Genomic DNA, 20642 nt, shown 5'->3' on the forward strand with positions numbered 1-20642 from the left:
GCACATGCACCTCAATGTTTATAGCAGTGGTGCTGACAATAGCCAAAGTATGGAAAAAGCCCAGCTGTCCATCAATGGATGAATGGATAAAGAAGATGTGGCATATATACACAATGGAATATTACTTGGTGGTCAAAAAGAATAAACTCTTGCCGTTTGCAACAACATGGATGGAACTAGAGTGTATCATGCTAAGTGAAATCAGTCAGTCAGAGAAAGACAAATATCATATGACATCACTCATATGTGGACTTTAAGAAACAAAACAGATGAACATAGGGGAAGGGAAGCAAAAATGAGATAAAACGTAAGAGACAAACCGTAAGAGACTCTTAAATAAAGAGAACAAACTGAGGGTTGCTGGAGGAGTGTTGGATGGGGGGGATGGGCTAAATGGGTGTGGGGCATGAAGGAGGACACTTGTTGGGATGAGCACTGGGTGTTATACGTAAGTGATGAATCACTAATTTCTATTCCTAAAATCTTTATCACACTATATGTTAACTAACTTGGATCTAAATTAAAAAAAAAAAGACTCAGAAGAGAGAACTGGTAGAGAATAGGGGCACTACAACCATTTCAGTTAACACATGGTTTTCTCTAAAGGCCTAGTCTTACATAGATGAAAACTCTTTGGAACTAAGGTATGTAATGTGTTTTCATTCAGTGCATATTGATATTTTGTAGCATGCTAAAATAAACAAATAAATAAACTTGGGCATAATTAAAAAAAAAAAAAAGTTCCACAATCAGATAGTGGTGATGGTTGCACAACTCTGTGAATATACTTAAAACCACTGAATTGGGGGCGTCTGGGTGGCTCAGTGGGTTGAGCAGCGGGGTCTTGATTTTGGCTCAAGTCATGATCCCAGAGTTATGGGATTGAGCCTCATATTGGGGAGAGAAGATTCTTTCTCTCTCCCTCTGCCCCTCTCCCCTGCACATGCACCCTCTCTCTCTCTCTCTAAAAAGCAAAACAACTACTGAACTGTACATTTTAATTTCTTTAAATGTTTATTTATTTTAAGAGAGAAGGAGGGCACGCAAGTGGGGGAGGGGCAGAGGCAGAGAGAGAGAGAATCCCACGCAGCCTCCATGTGCAATCTGGAGCCCGACTCAGGGCTTGATATGGGGCTCCATCCCATGACCACGAGATCATCATGGGAGATCACGATCAAGAGTCAGACACTTAACTGAGTAAGCCACCCAGGTGTCCCTTAACTCTATATTTTAAAAGGGTGAATGTAATGGTGTCTGAATTATAAGTCACTAAAATACCTGTTTTAAAAGGTATTTAAAATGTGGGGCACCTGGGTGGCTCAGTTGGTTAAGTGTCTGACTTCGGCTCAGGTCATGATCTCACAGTTTGTGAGTTCAAGTCCCGCATCAGGCTCTGTGCTGACAGCTCAGAGCCTGAAGCCTGCTTCAGATTCTGTGTCCCCCCCCCCCCCCCCCGTCTCTCTCTCTCTGCCCCTCCCCTACTCACACTCTGTCTGTCTCTCTCTCAAAAAATAAATAAATAAACATTAAAAATAAATAAATAAATAAATGAACGAATAAATAAATAAATGGTCATAAATGTAAAAACAAATGGACAAAAGGAACCGCATTCCTTTATAGTGTATGGGTCCTAATGATTTAGATTTCGTGAAGCACAGAAAAGCTTACATAATCCACCACCAGCTCCTCTTCCGATTCTTCTCCTCTCAGTTTCCTCACAACTTTCTGAATGAAGTCTTCAAACTTGGTGGCCAGATAGACATCTTCATTCTGTAGTTGAAGCCCACTGCACTTCTGTCTGATCTCTTCAACCAGCCTTCAGGTAAGAACCAGTTCATGTTATTTACGTTTTTAAAAGAGTTTAGGGGCACTGTGTCATTACATTTGTCAAGTTGCTTTGAGATAAGACATGTCACATGCCTATTTACCACCTATGAGGTCTTCTATGATAATTGAAAAAATTGATAAGACCGGGAGAACAAAATCAAAAAGCTGCATTCTAAAAAATTTTTTACTGTCTATTTATTTTGAGAGAGACAGAAAATGCACGTGCACATGTGTGTGCATGAGCGGGGGAGTGGCAGAGAGGGAGCGAGAGAGAGAGAGAGAGAGAGAGAGAGAGAATCTCAAACAGACTCCATGTTATCAGCACAGAGCCCAATGCAGGGTTCAATCTCACAAGCCACGAGACCATGACCTGAGCTGAAACCTAGAGTTGGAGGCTTAACCAACTGAGCCACCCAGGTGCCCCTAAAAAGGTGTCTGGAAGGACAGTGGATATTCTTTTGTCTTTAACTTTGTGCATGGCTATGATAAAAGAAACCAAGGCAAAAACATTTTACTTACTTGCAAGCAAGATAATTAAGGGGCACATAAAATCAGTTCCTATCCTTTCAAAGGTACTCAAGGAATAAGGAATAAAGAAAAGTCCCTAATGTAAATAAAGATTATGAAACAAAAGACATTGTATAATATTTTCTGTAGATCATATATAAGAATGGAGCAAACATTTGTTTTATTACGTGGTTAGTGTTGGTACTAAGCAGAATCAAAATTATTTTTGAGGGGCACCTGGGTGGCTCAGTCGGTTAAGCGTCCGACTTTAGCTCAGGTCATGATCTTATGGTTCATGGGTTCAAGCCCCGCATTGGGCTCTGTGCTGACAGCTCAGAACCTGGATCCTCTGTGTCTTCCTCTTCTTCTGCTCCTCCCCTGCTTGCACTACGTTTCTCCTCTCTCAAAAATAAATAAACATCAAAAAAAAAAAATTCTCATTTAGAGCTTCCCAACTCCAGTGTCATATTGGAGGAAAATTAGCTAACAAATGTGAGGACGAATTTGAAAAAGAAACAAACAATTAGAAGCACTGATTTTCTAGGTATACAGGAGATATGAAAACAACTCCTGGCTAGTGACAGAGAAAGGAATACAGATATGTGTTTGGCCGTGGAAACAAACAATCCAAAAAAGATGAAGAAAAGAGAAATAGAATAATGGTAGAGTGATAGCATCCAGAACAAAGGATTGGATTGGATCTTCAAAGTCAAAGTCAAAATCCCCAGTGGAGGGGTGTGAGTCAACAGGGTGATAGTTTTACCTGACAACATCCATTGAGCTTGCTCCAGATTTAAAGAAGTCTGTCGAGTCTTCAATAACAGGGACGTTGCTTAAAATTCCAGCCCAGATGTCCTATACGGCAAGGATAATTTTTATGAAGGGCGTGCCATGAAAAACACAGTGGCGGAGACTGACCAGTGCCTCACCAAACCTACTTTTTTTTTTTCCATGTTGGATACATGGTCTGACTACATTTTTTAGCAACTCTTCAAGTTAGATGTAGCCGTATGACTGACTTCTAGCCAATGAGTATGAGCGGAGGTGAACTTGACACCCAGTCTTGACCCATGAAGAACCCCCTTCCCACGATTCTCTGTGCGCTTTTGCCCTTTTTGGCTGCCTGGACTGTAGGTGACTTTGAAGATAGCATGGCCTGGGTCCCTGAATGACTCCACCCCTAGTCCTCACATTCCAGCTTCACCTCTAATCCCCCTGCCAACCTAGAACTGCCTGGGATTATTTTGTGAGTGAGAAATAACTTTGCATATACATTTTGGAGTTGATTCCTACTATGGCTAATACAAAAAAGAGGAGAAACAAAGTTCCATCCTCACTACTCTGAAGACTGATGGTACAGTTGCAAAAATGCTTCAGTTTTGCAAGGTAAGGGTAACATTAAGGACATCACATGTTCACCTTGATGGTCCCTGCCACCTTCACCTCTTCGGCTGTAAGTTCTAGCACTGAGGTCTCACCCGCTGAAAAGTACTGAGAGGCTGGAATCATTCTTCCATCTTCAAACTGCAAATTCCTCACCATCAGCTACAGTGCAGCAACAAGACAAACAGAAGGATTGAAGATTAGGACAATTCAAAAGTGAGGTTGGTAGGGGAAGACGTGTCATAGATTACACAAATACAAGGGGCAGCTTATTTGGCAAATACAAAAATATGGATAGAAAGCACTCACCATTATTTGTAAAAGGACTGAAATGGTATTTTAATAAAGGCAGCAGAAAGGAGAAAGTTAAGTCTAGGGGTAGATACATCTCAAAATGGGTAATAAGCTCCCAAAAAATTGGCATTTGGATATATGTAGACTAAAACCTACTGTAACTCCTCTTTCTCCTCCTCCCCCTCCTCCCACTCCTCCTCTCCCTCCTCCTCCTCTTCCTCCTCCTCCCATCATCTGAACACTTACTCTGTAGCAGGCACAGTGCTATGTATTCATGTATGTATGCACGTATCTCATTTTAGTCTCATAAATCCCGATGGAAGCAGGTGCCATTATTATCCCCATTTTACTGATGAGGAAATGGAGACTCAGTGAGGGTAAGTGTCCAATGCCGCACAGCTGGGGTTACAACCGAGAAGCAGCTGGACCCTGAAGCCTACAATCTTAACAACTGATCTACCCTGCCAGCTACCAGAATATATCTGTAAGCTGCAAATTCCCCTTTGCTTTCTTCAAAGAGCCCACTGGGGCCAAGGGCCCATGCTTCCAAGCACAGCAGTGAGGGTGGCTGCCTGCGTGGAAGGCAAAGGCAAGGAGCATCTGAAGAGGGCCACATCCATTGCATTTAGCCTCCTGGGCTCCAGCAGTGGGAAGGCAGACAGATGGGACTACTGTCTGTTTTATAGATGAGGAAACAGAGACTCAGAGGGGAGAAGCGTCCTCCACAAGACCAGTAAGTGGCAGAGCAGGAATTCACATCCTGTTTCCTGACTAAATTCCAAACTCTTTCTACTGTGCCACGAAGGTGACTGCACAGGTCCTTGAGGCTCATCCTAGGGAGACTTGTTCTCAACTAGGCACACAGAGCCAGCTCATCCCCCGACAGAAATAGGGCATGTGTATCTCGAGCCTCCCATGTCCCACTGCAAAGCTGGATTACCTTGTAAAAGATATTTCCTTAGTAGCTTGGGTTATAGAAGGAAATCAAAAATGTTACTTTATTGGTGACCATATTGAACACTCACTGCTTTTCCATCATTACCAAAAAGAACAAGTCCATTTTTGGTAACAAGACCAGGCTTCGTGGCACCTTTGATTTCCAGTGGTTCTCCAGAAGGCACGGAGCTTTTCAGCAATGACGAGCCATAAAACGTGACCATCTAATAAAGAGATCAAACCCATGTGAAATGAGGGAGTTACACCTACAAACAGGGGTGTGTGCAAACAGCACTCCCTGCAAAAAATCTCCAGTTGGAATCATCATCTCTGATAAAATCGGAACACCCCAATGTGGGAGACTGTATCAAGCGTCTGTGGAAATGACACCGAGCAAGAGATAGTTTATGAATGTACGACTGAAGAGTTTCAAGAATGCCTCACAACCAGATGACATTTATCATTTCTTCACATGGATACGAAGGTAAATGAGACAAAAAGGTCTTGCAGACTTCGATTTTCAAAGGGGAGGGGAGGTGGTGATGGCAGAGAGTCAGTGAGGGCAGGTGCAGGTAGCAACCAGATGATTGCAGTCCAGTGCGATTACTGATGGGAAGTACAGGGTGCTTTGTGGGTCAGTTCATGGAAACAGGACTGGATCCAGACTGTAACTAAGAAAATGTGATGGTAATTGATTTGTGATTGTAATTCTATGACTATTAGCTATCACCTATTGAAGATTATAATAGTTAACATTTATTGAATACACATGCCCAGGACTCAGTATGTAAATGAATTAACATGTATTAACTCACTTAATTTTCACAATGACCTATAGCCAATAAAAGAGACACTATTATTATTTTTTAAGTGTATTTATTTTGAGAGATAGTGTGTGTGTGTATGCGCAGGAGAGGGGCGGTGGGGCGGGGGGGGGGGGGGGCGGGGAGAGAACCCCAAGCAGATTCTATGCTGTTAGTGGAGCCCGATGCAGGGCTTGGTCCCTGAACCGTGAGATCATGACCCAAGCCAAAATCAAGAGTCAGATGCTTAACCAACTGAGGCACCCAGGTGCTATTATTAGTCCCATTTGCAATAAGGAACCCAAAGCCCCACTGGTTAAGTAACCTGCCTGAGATTACTCAGCAAACAGTGGCAGAACCAGAATTTTAACAGAAACATTCTGGCTTCAGTTCCCACTCACTTAACTACTGCACTAAACTCCCTCTCTTGGTCCTTCCTGATCCCACATATTTTTGTTGGCACCTAATACATACTAAGAATCCTGCTTAAGTGAGGATATTATCAAGACAATAACATGAAGTCCTTGCCCCATGGAGTACAAAGCCTAGTAGGGGTGGGGGGATTGATAAATAAAGAGACCCTGACAATATATAATACGCTGTGTCAGAGGCAGGCAGGGGGTTGTTGGACCAGGAGGAGGGACCCCCAACCTGGCCAGCACGGGCCTGTGAAGTCAGGGAACTCCCAAGGAGAGCTGAAACCTGAGAGCCAAGTTGGGTTGAGATTTCCCAGGGATTATAAGGCCCTTCCTGCTCCTCCCCTGCCTCTCCACCCCGCCCCCCCCCCCCCCCCCCCACCCACCATGGCCTCCTCTCCCACCTGCTCCTCACACCTGAGGCTCTTTGGGACTCCTAGACTGGGTAACACTCTCCTATCTCTGGGTCTTTGCTTCTTTGTTTCCTTCTCTACCTGCTGACCTCTTGAAGGGCAAACAAATGGACCAGCTTTTCTAGGAAGCCTTTCCTACTGCACCTGAGTCTGGGCCTCAAGGATAGCATTTGTCTTATTGCCTTGTGAGTGCTTATTCACTTCTCTGCTTTCTCCATAAAACTGCAGTCTCCTTGAGAGCAGAGGCTGTGCCTAGCATCTGTTTCACGGCAAATGCTCAGTATGAGTAAAGATGGGGGTGTTTTCATCCAGCTGGGCACATATACCTAGAATCACAGACCCTCTTCATGACCAAGGAAAGAACCAGAGGACTTATGTGTAATACCTTTTACAAAGGTAACACACACACACACACACACACACACACACATAAAAATTGGTCCCTGGCACATACCTGTCCATTTATCTCTGTCCAAGCTCCAGGGACTTTATCATGACCTCGGATCCAGTTATGCAAAACTTCGGCAGACTGATCCCAAGAAATCTAGGAAAGCACAAAGCTGAATCTCCTAATGCTATGAGTGTCAAAGGCAATAGAAACATCTCTCTCCATCAGTGGTGGAAGTGGGGTTAGGTAAGCATAGAATAGGCTGGATTGGAGATCTACCCTTTGGCCAGGAAATTGTACGTTGGGAACTACTTAAAGGTAAATGGCCAAGAACTTTGGGGTGTATTATTGAGTGGATATAAATACCTCAGCATTTTCCTTTTTCTGGATGCCTTCATATGTTGCTCCTTCTTCTGGTTGGGGAATGCAAGGAGCTTTTCCATCAGCTATGAGTTGAACAGCTTCCACCTAAAGCCAAAAACATTATCTGGGTTATAGCCCAATGGTCAGCAATGGCATCATCTGTTTAATTGAAGCTCTGCAAAACAGAATTGCTACATAGAAATCTGTCCAGAGAGTCAGACTATAATAATAGACAACTACCATTTCTTCAGGTCCATCTATGTGCCAGGCAATGTGATAGCTACTTCATAGAAAATATCCTTTGCAGACATCACACCAATCCTGCCAGGTAGATATTATTATTCTGGTTTTACAGATGAGAAAAACGAGGCCTAGAAAAGTGAAGCAACTAGCTCAAGAGCAGAGGTAGCCAATAGGCATCAGAAGCAAGATCTCCATCCAAGTCTACCTATTGCCAATATCAAGCCTGTACTCTTAAAAATAACTCCCTTGTTTCAACAAATTTCAACATCCCTTGATGACCCAGTGGGAATTTCAGTAATATAACTGTAAAATAAGTCACTGTGAGTGATTTCTATTTATCATGATGATTCTAGAAAGTGGTACGTTGTTATATTTAAGAAATTCAACTTACTTTCTAGTGTAGGACACCCGAAATTTAAAAATAATTAAAATCTACCCATGAGTTTGATTGCCTTTGGGATGTGTCCTGAATTCTCTTCTGTGCCAGATTCTCGTTTGCCTTGAGAGTCTCTCTCCTTCATGGGGAGGCCTACCTGAGCTTCAGTTCCCAGACCTCGCTCTCAGCATACACAGCTGCTGACCAACACCCTCCCCCCAAAAGTAAGCGGATGGAGAGACCTGAGAACAGGGCCAGTTCATAGCTCATTCACTTGCCCACTTGTAGCTATAATATCATTGGATACATGATCTGGGCTTGAGCAAATGCCACTGAACACACCCAACACTATTTTGATTGTAATGATCATTTTTTAGCACCTACTGTGTGCCAGGCACGTTACACAAATGCTACCTAATTTTCATAGCATGCCTGTAAGTCAGGCAGTTATCTACACTTTACAGATAAGGAAACCAAGGCTGGCGAAGCTAAGCGACTTGCCTACTGTCACAACAGCTAAGCAGTAGAATGAGAACTTTGGTGTCTTTCTGACACCAGTGCCCTACTCTCTTAATCATTAAATGATACAAACAAATCACTGCTGTCTTTCCTCCTAAATCCATAGCTGCTGCTTTTTCCCAATGTCCATCTCTATGTGGCTGCTTCTACTATATATATCGAACTCGGAAAAAATTAAATGACGCTGAAATTATCTTTCGGTATTTCTACAAGCTAATATATTTTTATGTTGTGGTGCACGTGCTTTGAGCTTTTTACCCAGAACACATCTGAAAAAATTAAGCAATGCCAAATTTCACCCTGTTACATAGACTGATTTCAAATACTTTTGAAGGAAGTCCAACTTCCATAGCAAAATTTCTTAAGAGTCTATACACTTCTTTACAATTAGTCATTATAAACAGGGTTGGAGATTCAAGTATTTGGCAAAATAAATGAAGCCATTTCATTGCTACTTCACCCATTTTATCAGTCCTCTCAGAGGAACAAGATAGCTTCACAAACTAAGAAATTTTAACATTCAGATTTCCACCCGAAATATACCATCCTACTGGCAAATATAAAATCTAATTTTGTTTTTCAGCTTTATACTGTATATAACAATTAATATAGGAAAATTCTCAATAAAAGAAAAATATTTCTAAAATCTTAAAGGTTTACTAAATTCTTCTCGATGGCATAAATATACTAACCATGGCTTTGATTCCTTCAGGAAAGAGAAACCGATTATAAAGTGCATCCACTGTATCATTGGGTTCAACATCACATGACTTCTGAAGAAGGATGGGTCCTGTGTCTAAACCATCATCAGCCCAGAAAACAGAAAACCCAGCTTTCTTATCTCCCATAATTAGAGTCCTGTGAAAAGAAGAGCTTCAACTTAAAATGTTGGTATAATGTATGACAAAGTGATGAGTTAGTGATATTAAAGTACAAGATAGTTATAATGGAAAGTAGACAGTGAGGGAAGCTACCATGAGAAATTAACAGCAAAGCCAGGAGATGTCAGCATTCATAAAATCACTACTTAATGGTACCACTATTTTGTACATTCCCATATCTATAGTCTTTCTTGTTAATACACACTAATGACTGCTAGTCTATTCAAAAGGGCACTGGAGCCCATCATTACTACCACTCATTAACTGCCAGTTGCCAGCTTTCTACTGTGGCATCAAGCAATTTTGCCCACCTGGGTCCAATTCCTACATCATAGTTGACCCTGTATTAGGCAGAATAAGATAAAGGAAAATAAAGCGGAAGATACTCAGTAAAGGAGAACTGATTATTAATTTAGATGATATAATTTGGATATAAGTGTCAGAGCTAGAATTAGCTCTAGATTGTCCATGTAAATTATAGTAAAAGATGGTTGGTTAATCCAACTCTTTGTATTTTATGCTCTAGGAAGCTTAGCCTAAGAGAAAATGTTAGCCCTGGGGGCTCCTGGGTGGCTCACTTGGTTGGGCATCTGACTCTTGATTTTGGCTCAGGTCATGATCTCACAGCTCATGGGACTGAGCACCATGTGGGGCTCTGCACTGGTAGCACAGAGCCTACTTGGGATTCTCTCTACCTCTCTCTCTGCCCCTCCCCCACTCATGTACACACTCACGCACACACTCTCTTTCTCCCAAAATAAATAAATAAACTTAAAAAACAAAAAAAGAAAAAGAAAATGTTGGCCCTTAAGAGCATATAATACAACCAATAAGCTGAATATGTGAACAAATACATATAAAAGTATATCAGAGAGCAGGCTAATATTGACATCATCCATGTTTATGACCTAAATTTTTTTTGTGTGGTATAATTTCTTTTTTTTTTTTTTATTTAACTTTATTTTTTAAAATTTACATCCAAATTAGTTAGTATATAATGAAGCAATGATTTCAGTAGATTCCTTAATGTCCCTTACCCATTTAACCCATCCTCCCTCCCACAACCCCTCCAGCAACCCTCAGTTTGTTCTCCATATTTATGAGTCTCCTCTGTTTTGTCCCCCTCCCTGTTTTCATATTATTTTTGTTTCCCTTCCCTTATGTTCATCTGTTTTGTCTCTTAAAGTCCTCATATGAGTGAAGTCATATGATTTTTGTCTTTCTCTGGCTGACTAATTTCACTTAGCATAATACCCTCCAGTTCCATCCACATGGTTGCAAATGGCAAGATTTCATTCTTTTTGATTGCTGAGTAATACTCCATTGTATATACATACCACATCTTCTTTATCTATTCATCCATTGATGGACATTTGGGCTCTTTCCATACTTTGGCTATTGTTCATAGTGCTGCTATAAACATGGGGGTGCATGTGTCCCTTCAAAACAGCACACCTGTGTCCCTTGGATAAATACCTAGTAGTGCAAATCCTGGGTCATAGGGTAGTTCTATTTTTAGTTTTTTGAGGAACCTCCATACTGTTTTCCAGAGTGGCTGCACCAGCTTGCATTCCCACCAGCAGTGCAAAAGAGATCCTCTTTCTCCACATCCTCACCAACATCTGTTGTTGCCTGAGTTGTTAATGTTAGCCATTCTGACAGGTGTAAGGTGGTATCTCATTGTGGTTTTGATTTGTATTTCCCTGATGATGAGTGATGTTGAGCATTTTTTCATGTGTCAGTTGGCCATCTGGATGTCTTCTTTGGAGAAGTGTCTATTCATGTCTTTTGCCTATTTCTTCACTGGATTATTCGTTTTGGGGGTGTTGAGTTTGTTAAGTTCTTTGTAGATTGTGGATACTAACCCTTTATCTGATATGTCATTTGCAATATGACCTAAATAATTTTAAATCTCAGAGCTACTAATCGAGCAAGACCTAAGTCAATGAATCAATCACTCTTTTCAGAAATATTGAGGAATTAATTGGCATTATGTTATCAAGAGACTTGCAAACATTCATATACTTTGACCCAGTGATTCTGCATGTAGAAGAAATGTGAAATGAGAAAAAATACAAGTTTAAATGCAAAGATAACCACACAGAACCATTTAAAAGAGCAAAAAAAAAAAAAAAAAAAAAAGAATCAATTCATGCAAATACAATGAAGTGTTATTCACCACATTGAAACTAAGTGTAGTTTTCTGCCTAATTAATAACTTGACACTGAGAGATATCAAGGAGATGCACAGGTAAAGGAGAGAAGGCAGAAAAGTGTACCTACAGCAATAAAAATGTTAGATCATAGCCCCTTCCCTCAAGAAGCTTAAAGTTGAACAGAAGACAGATAACAAAGAAGATAATTTCAGGTAATTCAGCATTTCCTGACATGTACATGAGATTCTCTGTGCAAAAACAGTTCTATGGTCGAATAAGTTTGGGAACATTGTATACTCAGATTCCCTCCTAGAGATTATAATGCTCTCTCACTCGACACATATAATAGGTTCTAAGAAGTCCTGTGATCAAGAAATCTATCATAAACCAAACTTGTCTGACTATAGAACCTTTGTTTGCTCAGTTACTTAGTTAAACCTAATGAAGCCAGTACTCCATAGACTATTCTTGGGAAATGCTATCTAGCCCATGCTGTACCTCTATGTTTCAGGGGAGTTCATGCAATAGTAGCAATCAATCAGGGCCTCACACCTCCTCAAGCACACCTAGTTCCTTGATCCCCTAGGTAAAAAAATAGAAGATTATAGGCAATGGAAATAGGCCCATCTTCTCTGTAATTTAAAAAAATGCTCACCAGTTGATAGCAGAGGCTCCTCTATGCCTGGGAAGGATGGAGGGGTGATATATGATGGAGCCGTACTTTGGGCTGTCGATTACATCCATGGGGATAAACTGAGTGCAGAAGGGAAGTACGTTTAGCTCAGCACCCACAGATTTGTAGGCCTCTGCCACCTCCTTTATGGTCTTGCCCTTGACTCTCCATCTGGGGAACTTGAACACGGGGGTCCCATCTTTCTCTGCAGCTAAAGCTGAGCAGGAAAGAGAAAATGATTTTCATTAAAAAAACATTTGGCCATAAGTTTATATGTGCAATGTGTGGATTCACACATTGCAGTTTTCCAGCTTCATGAAACATGGACAAATAAAACACGTTGAAGAACAATTTAGATGGTCACCAGAATTTGACCTGTTACAATTTTATCATGATCCATCCATTTTTCTAATGTGATTTTTTACTATATATTTGAGGCATAATATATTTATCAAAAGTTTGTGACTAGGGGTGCCTGGGTGGTTTAGTCGGTTAAGCATCAGACTCTTGATTTCAGCTCAGGTCATGATCTCATGGTTCATGGGATCAAGTCCCACGTCAGGCTCTGAGCTGATAATATGGGGTCTGCTTGGGATTCTCTCTCTCTTTCTCTCTCTCTGCCCCCACTTCCCAAAAATAAATAAATAAAACTTAAAAAAAAAGTTTGTGGCTACATAACATTTAAAAAATTTTTAAGTTTATTTATTTATTTTGAGAGAGAGAGAACAGGTGCATGCAAGAGGTGGGAGGGACACAAAGAGAATCCCAACCAAGCTCCACACTTATTGTCGGATGCAGGGCTTGAACTCAAAAACTGTGAGATCATGACCTGAGCCGAAATCAAGAGTCAGATGCTTAACCAACTGAACCACTCAGGTGCCCCAACATTTTAAAATTTTAAAGCTTTTCTCTTTTACAGATAAAAAATTATACTTTTATTACTGATATAGCCACTTAAAGAATATTTGTTTGTTTGTTTTCTAGATTTGGAGCCAAGTGCTGCTACATCACCACTCAGATTAGACGTACTCAGCCTCTGGCACAGATGGAAAACCATGAGTCCCATCCCATGCCTGTTTCCTGGAGGGAAGTCATTTTTATTACAGAGCAAACTATAATGAGAACACATTTTCTGCACCAAACAGGCAGATCCCAAAAGACAAAGAGAGGACGTTTTTGATCTGAGCTGGGCTTGTCTATTACCTAGTTCCTTCTCCCAAATTCACCAGTCAGATAAATTAGTGGAAGAGAGAGGCCCAGAATGGAGAATACATGCTCCTCGTGAGGGTTCTGCCATACTGGAGAAGATTTGAGGCTCATTCCTGTGGAAAATGTTCTCTCTTCCCAAAAGAACAGCTCCATCTACCTCTGTGTGGAAAAAGAGTGGCCCTCCAAAGTGCCGGTAGCACAGCTCATTTTTTTCCATAATAAAATATCATTTTTACTAACTACATACCTTACATATATTAAGTATATATATTTATTTTCCACCAACAATACAAAGCAACTACATTTCAGGCAATTTTTTAAAGCTTTAAGAAAGGCTTTTTATCTGTATTTTTGGGCTCCTTTTCCTTTCTCCCCCATTTAATCAACCTTCGTTGACTTTGGAGGGGATAATGCCTCCACCAGAAAGCATAGTTACCAATCTTAAGTGAGTCCTGAAGAAATCTGGCCATCAAGCCGATGCCTTGATCAATACACTGGGAAGGATGTGAGAGACCAGTATAATAATGTTCATAAAATGGTCAAAAAACGGTAAAGAAATCATTTTCAGATAATAAGAAAATGAATAAACGGTGGTAAAAAATGTGAAATTGGGAGGAAACTGTGCAACGTTCAACTGGGAAAGAAAAATCAAATGAAAAACTTAGAAGTCTTCATTTTTTTTTTTAAGTTTATTTAGTTTGAGATACAGAGAGAGAGAGAGAAAGAGAGAGAGAGAGAGAGAGAGAGAGAGAGAGAGTGTGCACAAGCACAAGTGGGGGAGGGACAGAGAAAGAAAGAATCCCAAGCAGGCTCCATGCCGTCAGCACAGAGCCCAATGCAAGGCTCAATCCCATGACTATAGGATGATGACCTGAGCTGAAATTAAGAGTTGGATGTTTAACTAACTGAGCCACCCAGGCACACCTAGAAGTCTTCATTTTAAAAATCGACTACACTGAGATAGGCTATGATCCTTCCATAGTGATTTGTGGCTGCCCCAGGGCTATTTTCCACTGCTCTAGTTGGCTATTCTGATAACAAGAATAGTTTGCCACTGTCATTTTGATCCCTTTTCATGAACCAGGCACAGGGATGAGCACATTATATACATTATGTCATCTAACCCATGTAAGATGGGTGCTGTTGAACTAAGCTTAGTGGGTTTTAACAACTTGCCCAACCTCATGCGGCTAGTAAGTGGCAGAGTCAGATTAACTGCATGACTCCAGAACATATACAGTTAACTATATGCTGTACTACATCCCAGGCTACTCTGCAAGTCAAATTGGTAGTTTTTCTTTTCTATGTTTTGCTAGCAGCCCAAATGGCCACGACGAATGGAAAGGAGGTCCTGGCACCGGGACCAGACACTAGGGAAAGTTAGTTTCCCAGGCCATACTTTTAAAGGAGTTTTAAGAGTCACATGCTTGTAATTCTTCTGAAGTTCATGTACATGGCAGAGACTGCTAGCTGTCCCCCTTCAATCTCTAGCAAAGATTCTTCTACTTTAGCTGAGCACATAGGCACCCTGAATAAAATCTATGTTTCTCTGTATATCCTACAAATAGATTTGGGCTGTGACTACGTTTTAGCGAGTGGGATACAAATGGGAATAATATGTGCAACTTCGGGATAAAGGCTTGCCTTCTGCTTCCCATCTTTCCTTTCCTGCTTGCTAGAATGCAGACTGGACAGTTGGGGCTAAAGCAGCTATCTTGGGGGAGACTGGGTGGCTCAGTCAGTTAAGCGTCTGACTTCGGCTCAGGTCATGATCTCATAGCTTGTGAATTCGAGCCCTGCATCGGGCTCTGTGCTGACAGCTCGGAGCCCAGAGCCTGCTTCAGATTCTGTGTCTCCCTCTCTCTCTGCCCCTCCCCGGCTCACACTCTGTCTCTCTCTCTCAAAAAATAAATAAGCATTAAACAAATTTTTTTTAAAAAGCGGCTATCTTGGACCATGAGATGGAAGCCCAGTGTTGACAATAAGAAAACAACAAACAGCAAGAGTCTGCATCGTGATAAATATAGAGCTGCCACAACAGCTCCAATGGCCAACTCAGACTTGAGAAATGGACTTCCATGTTACTTAAGCTAATATTATTTGGGGCTTCCCTGATTCAACAGCCAATCTGATATCCCAAATATGAGTCCTCCCAAATATCCCCCCTGCCACAAAGCTGCTGCAAATAGCTAATAATAGGACAGATAGTCCCAGTAATAGGCATCTGTCCCTTTCTGCCTTTGGAACCAGGTCCAAATTCATGAGGCAGATTCCCTCAGAATTCCCCAGGTTGGGATAGCTTTTTTCTGAAACAAGGATAATTTCTTTCTTTCTTTCTTTCTTTCTTTCTTTCTTTCTTTCTTTCTTTCCTTTTGGGGAAAGAGAGAGAGAGTGTGCGCATGCACAGGGGTGGGGGAGAGGGGCAAAGGGAGAGAATCTTAAGCAGGCTCCACACTCAGCATAGAGCCCAACATAGGGCTCTATTCCATGTCACTGGGATCATGACCTGAGCTGAAACCAAGGGTCAGATGGACACTCAACTGAATGAGCCACCCAGGTGCCCCCTCAAGGATAATTTCTAAATCAAGTGATTAAATTCATATATGCATATGTGCTCTTTGACCCAACTTTTTTTTAGCATGACTCTTGAAAAAAAAATGTTAAAATATAATATTTTTAAAAGTAGAACAAGATAGGATAAGCCCCAGAACTATTTCTTCCAAGAAAAAAGGCTACAATTTTAGGGTTATCACTGATCAGTGTTTATCAGCCAATATGTCGCATTGTTCCAGTGATTTCTGAAGATCTGATTTATAAGCCAGGATAGCTAGTTGCTCATTCTTCTGCCCTATCTGTACAATTTGTAGACCATTTCTATCTCTGTGTCTTGCACCCGTCCTCAACTATATAACTATATAACTATATAACTATATAACTATATAACTATAGTTGACTCTTGAACAATTGGGTTTGAACCGTGTGGGTCCACTTATATGTGGATTTTTTAAATAAATATAGTACTGTCAATGTATTTTCTCTTCCTTATGATTTTTTAAATAACATTTTCTTTTCTCTAGCTTACTTTATCATAAGACTACAGTATACGATACATATAACATACAAAATATGTGGTAATAAACTGCTTATGTTAACAGTTAAGACTTCCTTCTAGTCAACAGTAGGCTATTTTTTGTTAAGTTTTGGGGGAGTCAAAAGTAATATGTGGAGTGTTGACTAGGTAGGGGGTCAGCACCTCAAACCCCTGTGTTGGTCAGGGTCAACTGCATACTTGTAAATCAGAATCTCATTGTACGTTTGCTTTGAGAATGGCTATCTTCTTTACCTTACCTTAACAGCCAAGCAGCCAAGCTATCATTGTTCTGACATAAATATATTCTTTATGACCCACATCAATTTCTATTATTGGATGCGGTCCTCTCTTCAATTCCATTGGCACCTCTGAATCAGACATTTTTCTAGATGCTTCATAACACCTTTGGAAAGTCACAAGTGTAGTTCAGAAAAAACATAAACCTGAAAATTCCTCTGAGGGACCTTGGAGGTAAGTGGAGAAATTCTTAACACAGTGGGGGCCTGCATCTTTGTCCTGGGGCCCACAGACAAGGGAGCATTTTTGAGTCTGCAAACAGACTTAGCTTGAGAAGGCTTTCAAGAGGCAGAGTGCATGTAGCAGAATCCAGGGGGGAGGCAGGTAGTCTGGGGCTTTGGGAGCTGTGGCCAAGAAATAGAAGTTGAGAAATGCCAACAAGGCCTAAGGGGTCTGAGCTGGGGCCTGAGCCGGCTGGGTCAAGTGCGGAGTCCTTGATTCAGCTGTTCCAAGATACACTCACCCAGCGGGTCAGCTTTGCCGTCCTTGTCTGGAACCGTGAACACGCCCACAACTCGGTGGCCCTCTTTGCGGAGGTGACTGTACACTTCCTGTCCGAAAAGGCTCTGACCAATAAGTGCCAGCTTCAGCTTGTTTTTGAAATAGGCCTGTGAAACAATTCAATGATGACAGACGTCGGCATGGTTAGGAGACATATGGGTAACAAACACTCTTTTTCCAATCATGCAAAATGACTTGAGGAAACAACACAGAGATCTACAAAATAAAATTTTTATTGACACACGCTGAACCTAGGCTACATTACACATAAACAGTAGTGAAAATAATGTCACGCCGACGTATTCCCTTTTTCCCCTTTGCTCTAATCCCCCCGATTATTCATCATAATCATTGGGATTGCATATATTTTACAAGCCATTCCAACTCCTCGGTGAAATGAAGCCGGATGTTAACAAGTAAGGGTAAGTTTCATAGTTAAAAGGAGTTTAATTCTGAGCAAGATCTGCTTCAATATGACAATGGCTTTTGTGGCCCTGCAATATAGAAAGAAGAGCCGGACTCATCTCTTAACTTCCAGAAGAGGCCAAGAGCTAACACGCGGTATGACACAGGGGTCACAGGCAGACCCCAGTGCTAGACTACCCGAAATCAAAATCAAGTGCCACTCCTGTTTAGTCGTGTGTCCCTAAGCAAGCGACGAACTTCTGTTGCCTTTTTTCCTCACCTGTAAAATGGGAATAATAACACCAACCTCACACAAGTTTGATTGAAGCAGATGACTTAATATTAACATGTAAGAGGCTCAATGCAGTATCTGACGCAAAGGATTGTTGCGGTAAAAGCTTCAATCATGTCTTAGAGGTTTTGCTACATCCTAGATACAGTTCCATGTTTCTTTATATAGTCCAAAATTCCAAAATCTTTGGCAAGTGGCCCAAATTCCTTAGGCCTCAAAACCTGGATTGCTCCAATGGAACATTCTTTTTCGTCCTTACAGGTTTCTTGTAAGTTTGTGCACATTCATTTGGTTTCAAACTTGACCTGGGCTGACATACTGCTATTTATAATCTTAATTATAGTATTCGTAAGGACTGTATGAACATTTATATGTTTTGCTGCAGAAAAATCAATGTGTTTGGTCACAGATACTGTCCCAGACCCTGCTGTGAATTATATGTAATGTACTATCTATGTACCACATTGACTTTCTAGAATGTAATTCTGAATCTCTAAATATATTTTGTTCCTCGGGTTTAAAAAAAGTTTTTTGATGTTAATTTATTTATCTTGAGAGACAGAAAGAGAATGTGAGTGGAGGAGGGACAGAGAGAGACACAGAATCTGAAGCAGGCTCCAGGTACTGAGTTGTCCAACACAGGGCTTGAACCCATGAGCACAATGCCCAACACAGGGCTTGAACCCATGAACCAGTGAATCATGACCTGAGCCAAAGTAGGACACTCAACCAACTGAGCCACCCAGGTGCCCGTGTCCTTCAGGTTTCAGGTAAAGAATTAAGACCTGCACATCATTTCATTTCATTTGATCATTGCAACTATCGTTTGATTATCTCCCATTTTACACTATTTTATGAATGAAGAAACCACAGCTCAGAAATGTCAATTATATCCTCAAGGTCATATTGGCAAAAAGGAGGAGAGGTGAGACTTGAATCCAGGTCTGTCTCACTTCAAAGCCTACATATGCAGCTCAGAAATGTCAATTATATCCTCAAGGTCATATTGGCAAAAAGGAGGAGAGGTGAGACTTGAATCCAGGTCTGTCTCACTTCAAAGCCTACATATGCACTTAAAAATAAAATAATAAAAATGAGCTCCCACCACTCATCTCTTTTCCTTTTAGAAGATTAACACTGATGTACAAAAGTACATTGATTATCAAGAAATACAGACACCATTTAAACAAGAATAGTGCTAAGAGGTTGTAGTTTTAAAGAATTCTCTTTAAGCAATTACACCTCCTGTAAATTCTCTCCAAATGGAATCTTTTGCAAAGCTAAGGTAACAATGGGGCACCTGGGTGGCTCAGTCGGTTAAGCGTCCGACTTCAGCTCAGGTCACGATCTCACGGTCCCTGAGTTCAAGCCCCGCATCAGGCTCTGTGCTGACAGTTCAGAGCCTGGAGCCTGCTTCAGATTCTGTGTCTCCCTCTCTCTCTGCCCTTTCCCCACTCACACTCTGTCTCTGTCTCCCTCAAAAATAAATAAACGTTAAAAAAAAAAAAAAAAAAGAACACAGCTCCACAGGACTTGGATTTAGATATTTTTCCCTTTCACTCTAAATGGGATTCTTTAATGTACTAGAAAGTCATTCTAAATTAGTCAAGCCTCACTGTGAAAATTTGATTATGAGGAAACAATTTTCCCTTATTTCCCAATTTACTGAGGGCATAGACAGCATCCCTTTTTAGGCATGAACTTAAAACCATATGGGTTCACATGTTCCCTGTAATTGAGCTGATAATGAAAACAATGAAGGTTTTACTTGAAAAATCTTTTCCAGGGACAGCCAAAGATTCTATCCCCAAAGAGCCTACAGCTTCAACATCTAACAAATATTTTCAAGCAAACAGATTAACTCTGCAACAACAGCATAGTTTGCCTACAGATAATACGTGATTATTTCATTTACTCTTATCAAAAAAATCAAAATGTTCTGTAAGCATTCCATCTCCAAATCCTATCATTTATGCTGTGGCTTGAACTAGAACAGACATGATGGCATATCTTAAAAATCAGGCTTTGCCTCACACCGCTACCAACACCAAATAGTTTAAGCCTTCTAAAATGCTACCCTTGGCACACAAAAGAGCTAAGAGGCTGAGATGGTTCAAATGTAACGCTGTGCTCAGCTGTCACGTGGGTATTTGGAGTTCAATTCCAGATTCCACGCTCCCCTAGAAAGACAGCATTTAAAGAAAGTCAGTATCTCTAGAAATGCTACATTCACTGAAACAGTTTCTGAGCTTCATGCTAAAGCTGAAGCTACAAAAGTGAGTTTCCAACACTGAGACATGTCCGGATTTTAGGATGGTTAAGTGTGTTTATAATGAGTTGGCATAATTCCCAAACACCAGACTGGGGTATTCTTATTTCTCCAAGTGTGATCTGAGGACTGACGTACGCTGTGATGGCTGTGTTAGAATCAGTGGGGAGGATGTGCTAAAAGCGTGGGTTCCTGGGCCCCACTCCAGATCTCCTGAGTCAGACGCGGGGCACGAGGAAGCTGCATTTTAACAAGCTCCCCATCGACTGAGAGGCACACTAAAATCAGAGAATCTGTGCTGTATGGAGAGCGTGTGCCTACCTACTTCTCAAAAAGGTTCTACCCTGGGAAGCTTGGATCAGGAAGAAGGGGTGGCAATAATAGCAAACTTTTTTTTTTT

General features: G+C 41.1%; 1 protein-coding gene across 1 annotated transcript in view; it reads right to left on the reverse strand.

The window, feature by feature from the left end:
- ALDH1L2 (aldehyde dehydrogenase 1 family member L2) overlaps positions 1-20642 on the reverse strand; it is a 70107-nt gene that overhangs the window by 40666 nt on the left and 8799 nt on the right. The window contains exons 2-10 of the mRNA XM_078449529.2: positions 17239-17383; positions 12161-12395; positions 9161-9326; positions 7334-7435; positions 7034-7123; positions 5037-5171; positions 3754-3879; positions 3098-3189; positions 1669-1816 (exon numbers count right to left, since the gene is read on the reverse strand). Coding sequence (XP_078305655.1) covers positions 1669-1816; positions 3098-3189; positions 3754-3879; positions 5037-5171; positions 7034-7123; positions 7334-7435; positions 9161-9326; positions 12161-12395; positions 17239-17383 — 1239 coding nt within the window. The remainder of the gene's footprint in view (positions 1-1668; positions 1817-3097; positions 3190-3753; positions 3880-5036; positions 5172-7033; positions 7124-7333; positions 7436-9160; positions 9327-12160; positions 12396-17238; positions 17384-20642) is intronic.

The sequence above is a fragment of the Panthera onca genome, chromosome B4, assembly GCF_046562875.1.
Source record: "Panthera onca isolate mPanOnc1 chromosome B4, mPanOnc1 haplotype 2, whole genome shotgun sequence".
In the NCBI taxonomy this organism is placed as follows: domain Eukaryota; kingdom Metazoa; phylum Chordata; class Mammalia; order Carnivora; family Felidae; genus Panthera; species Panthera onca.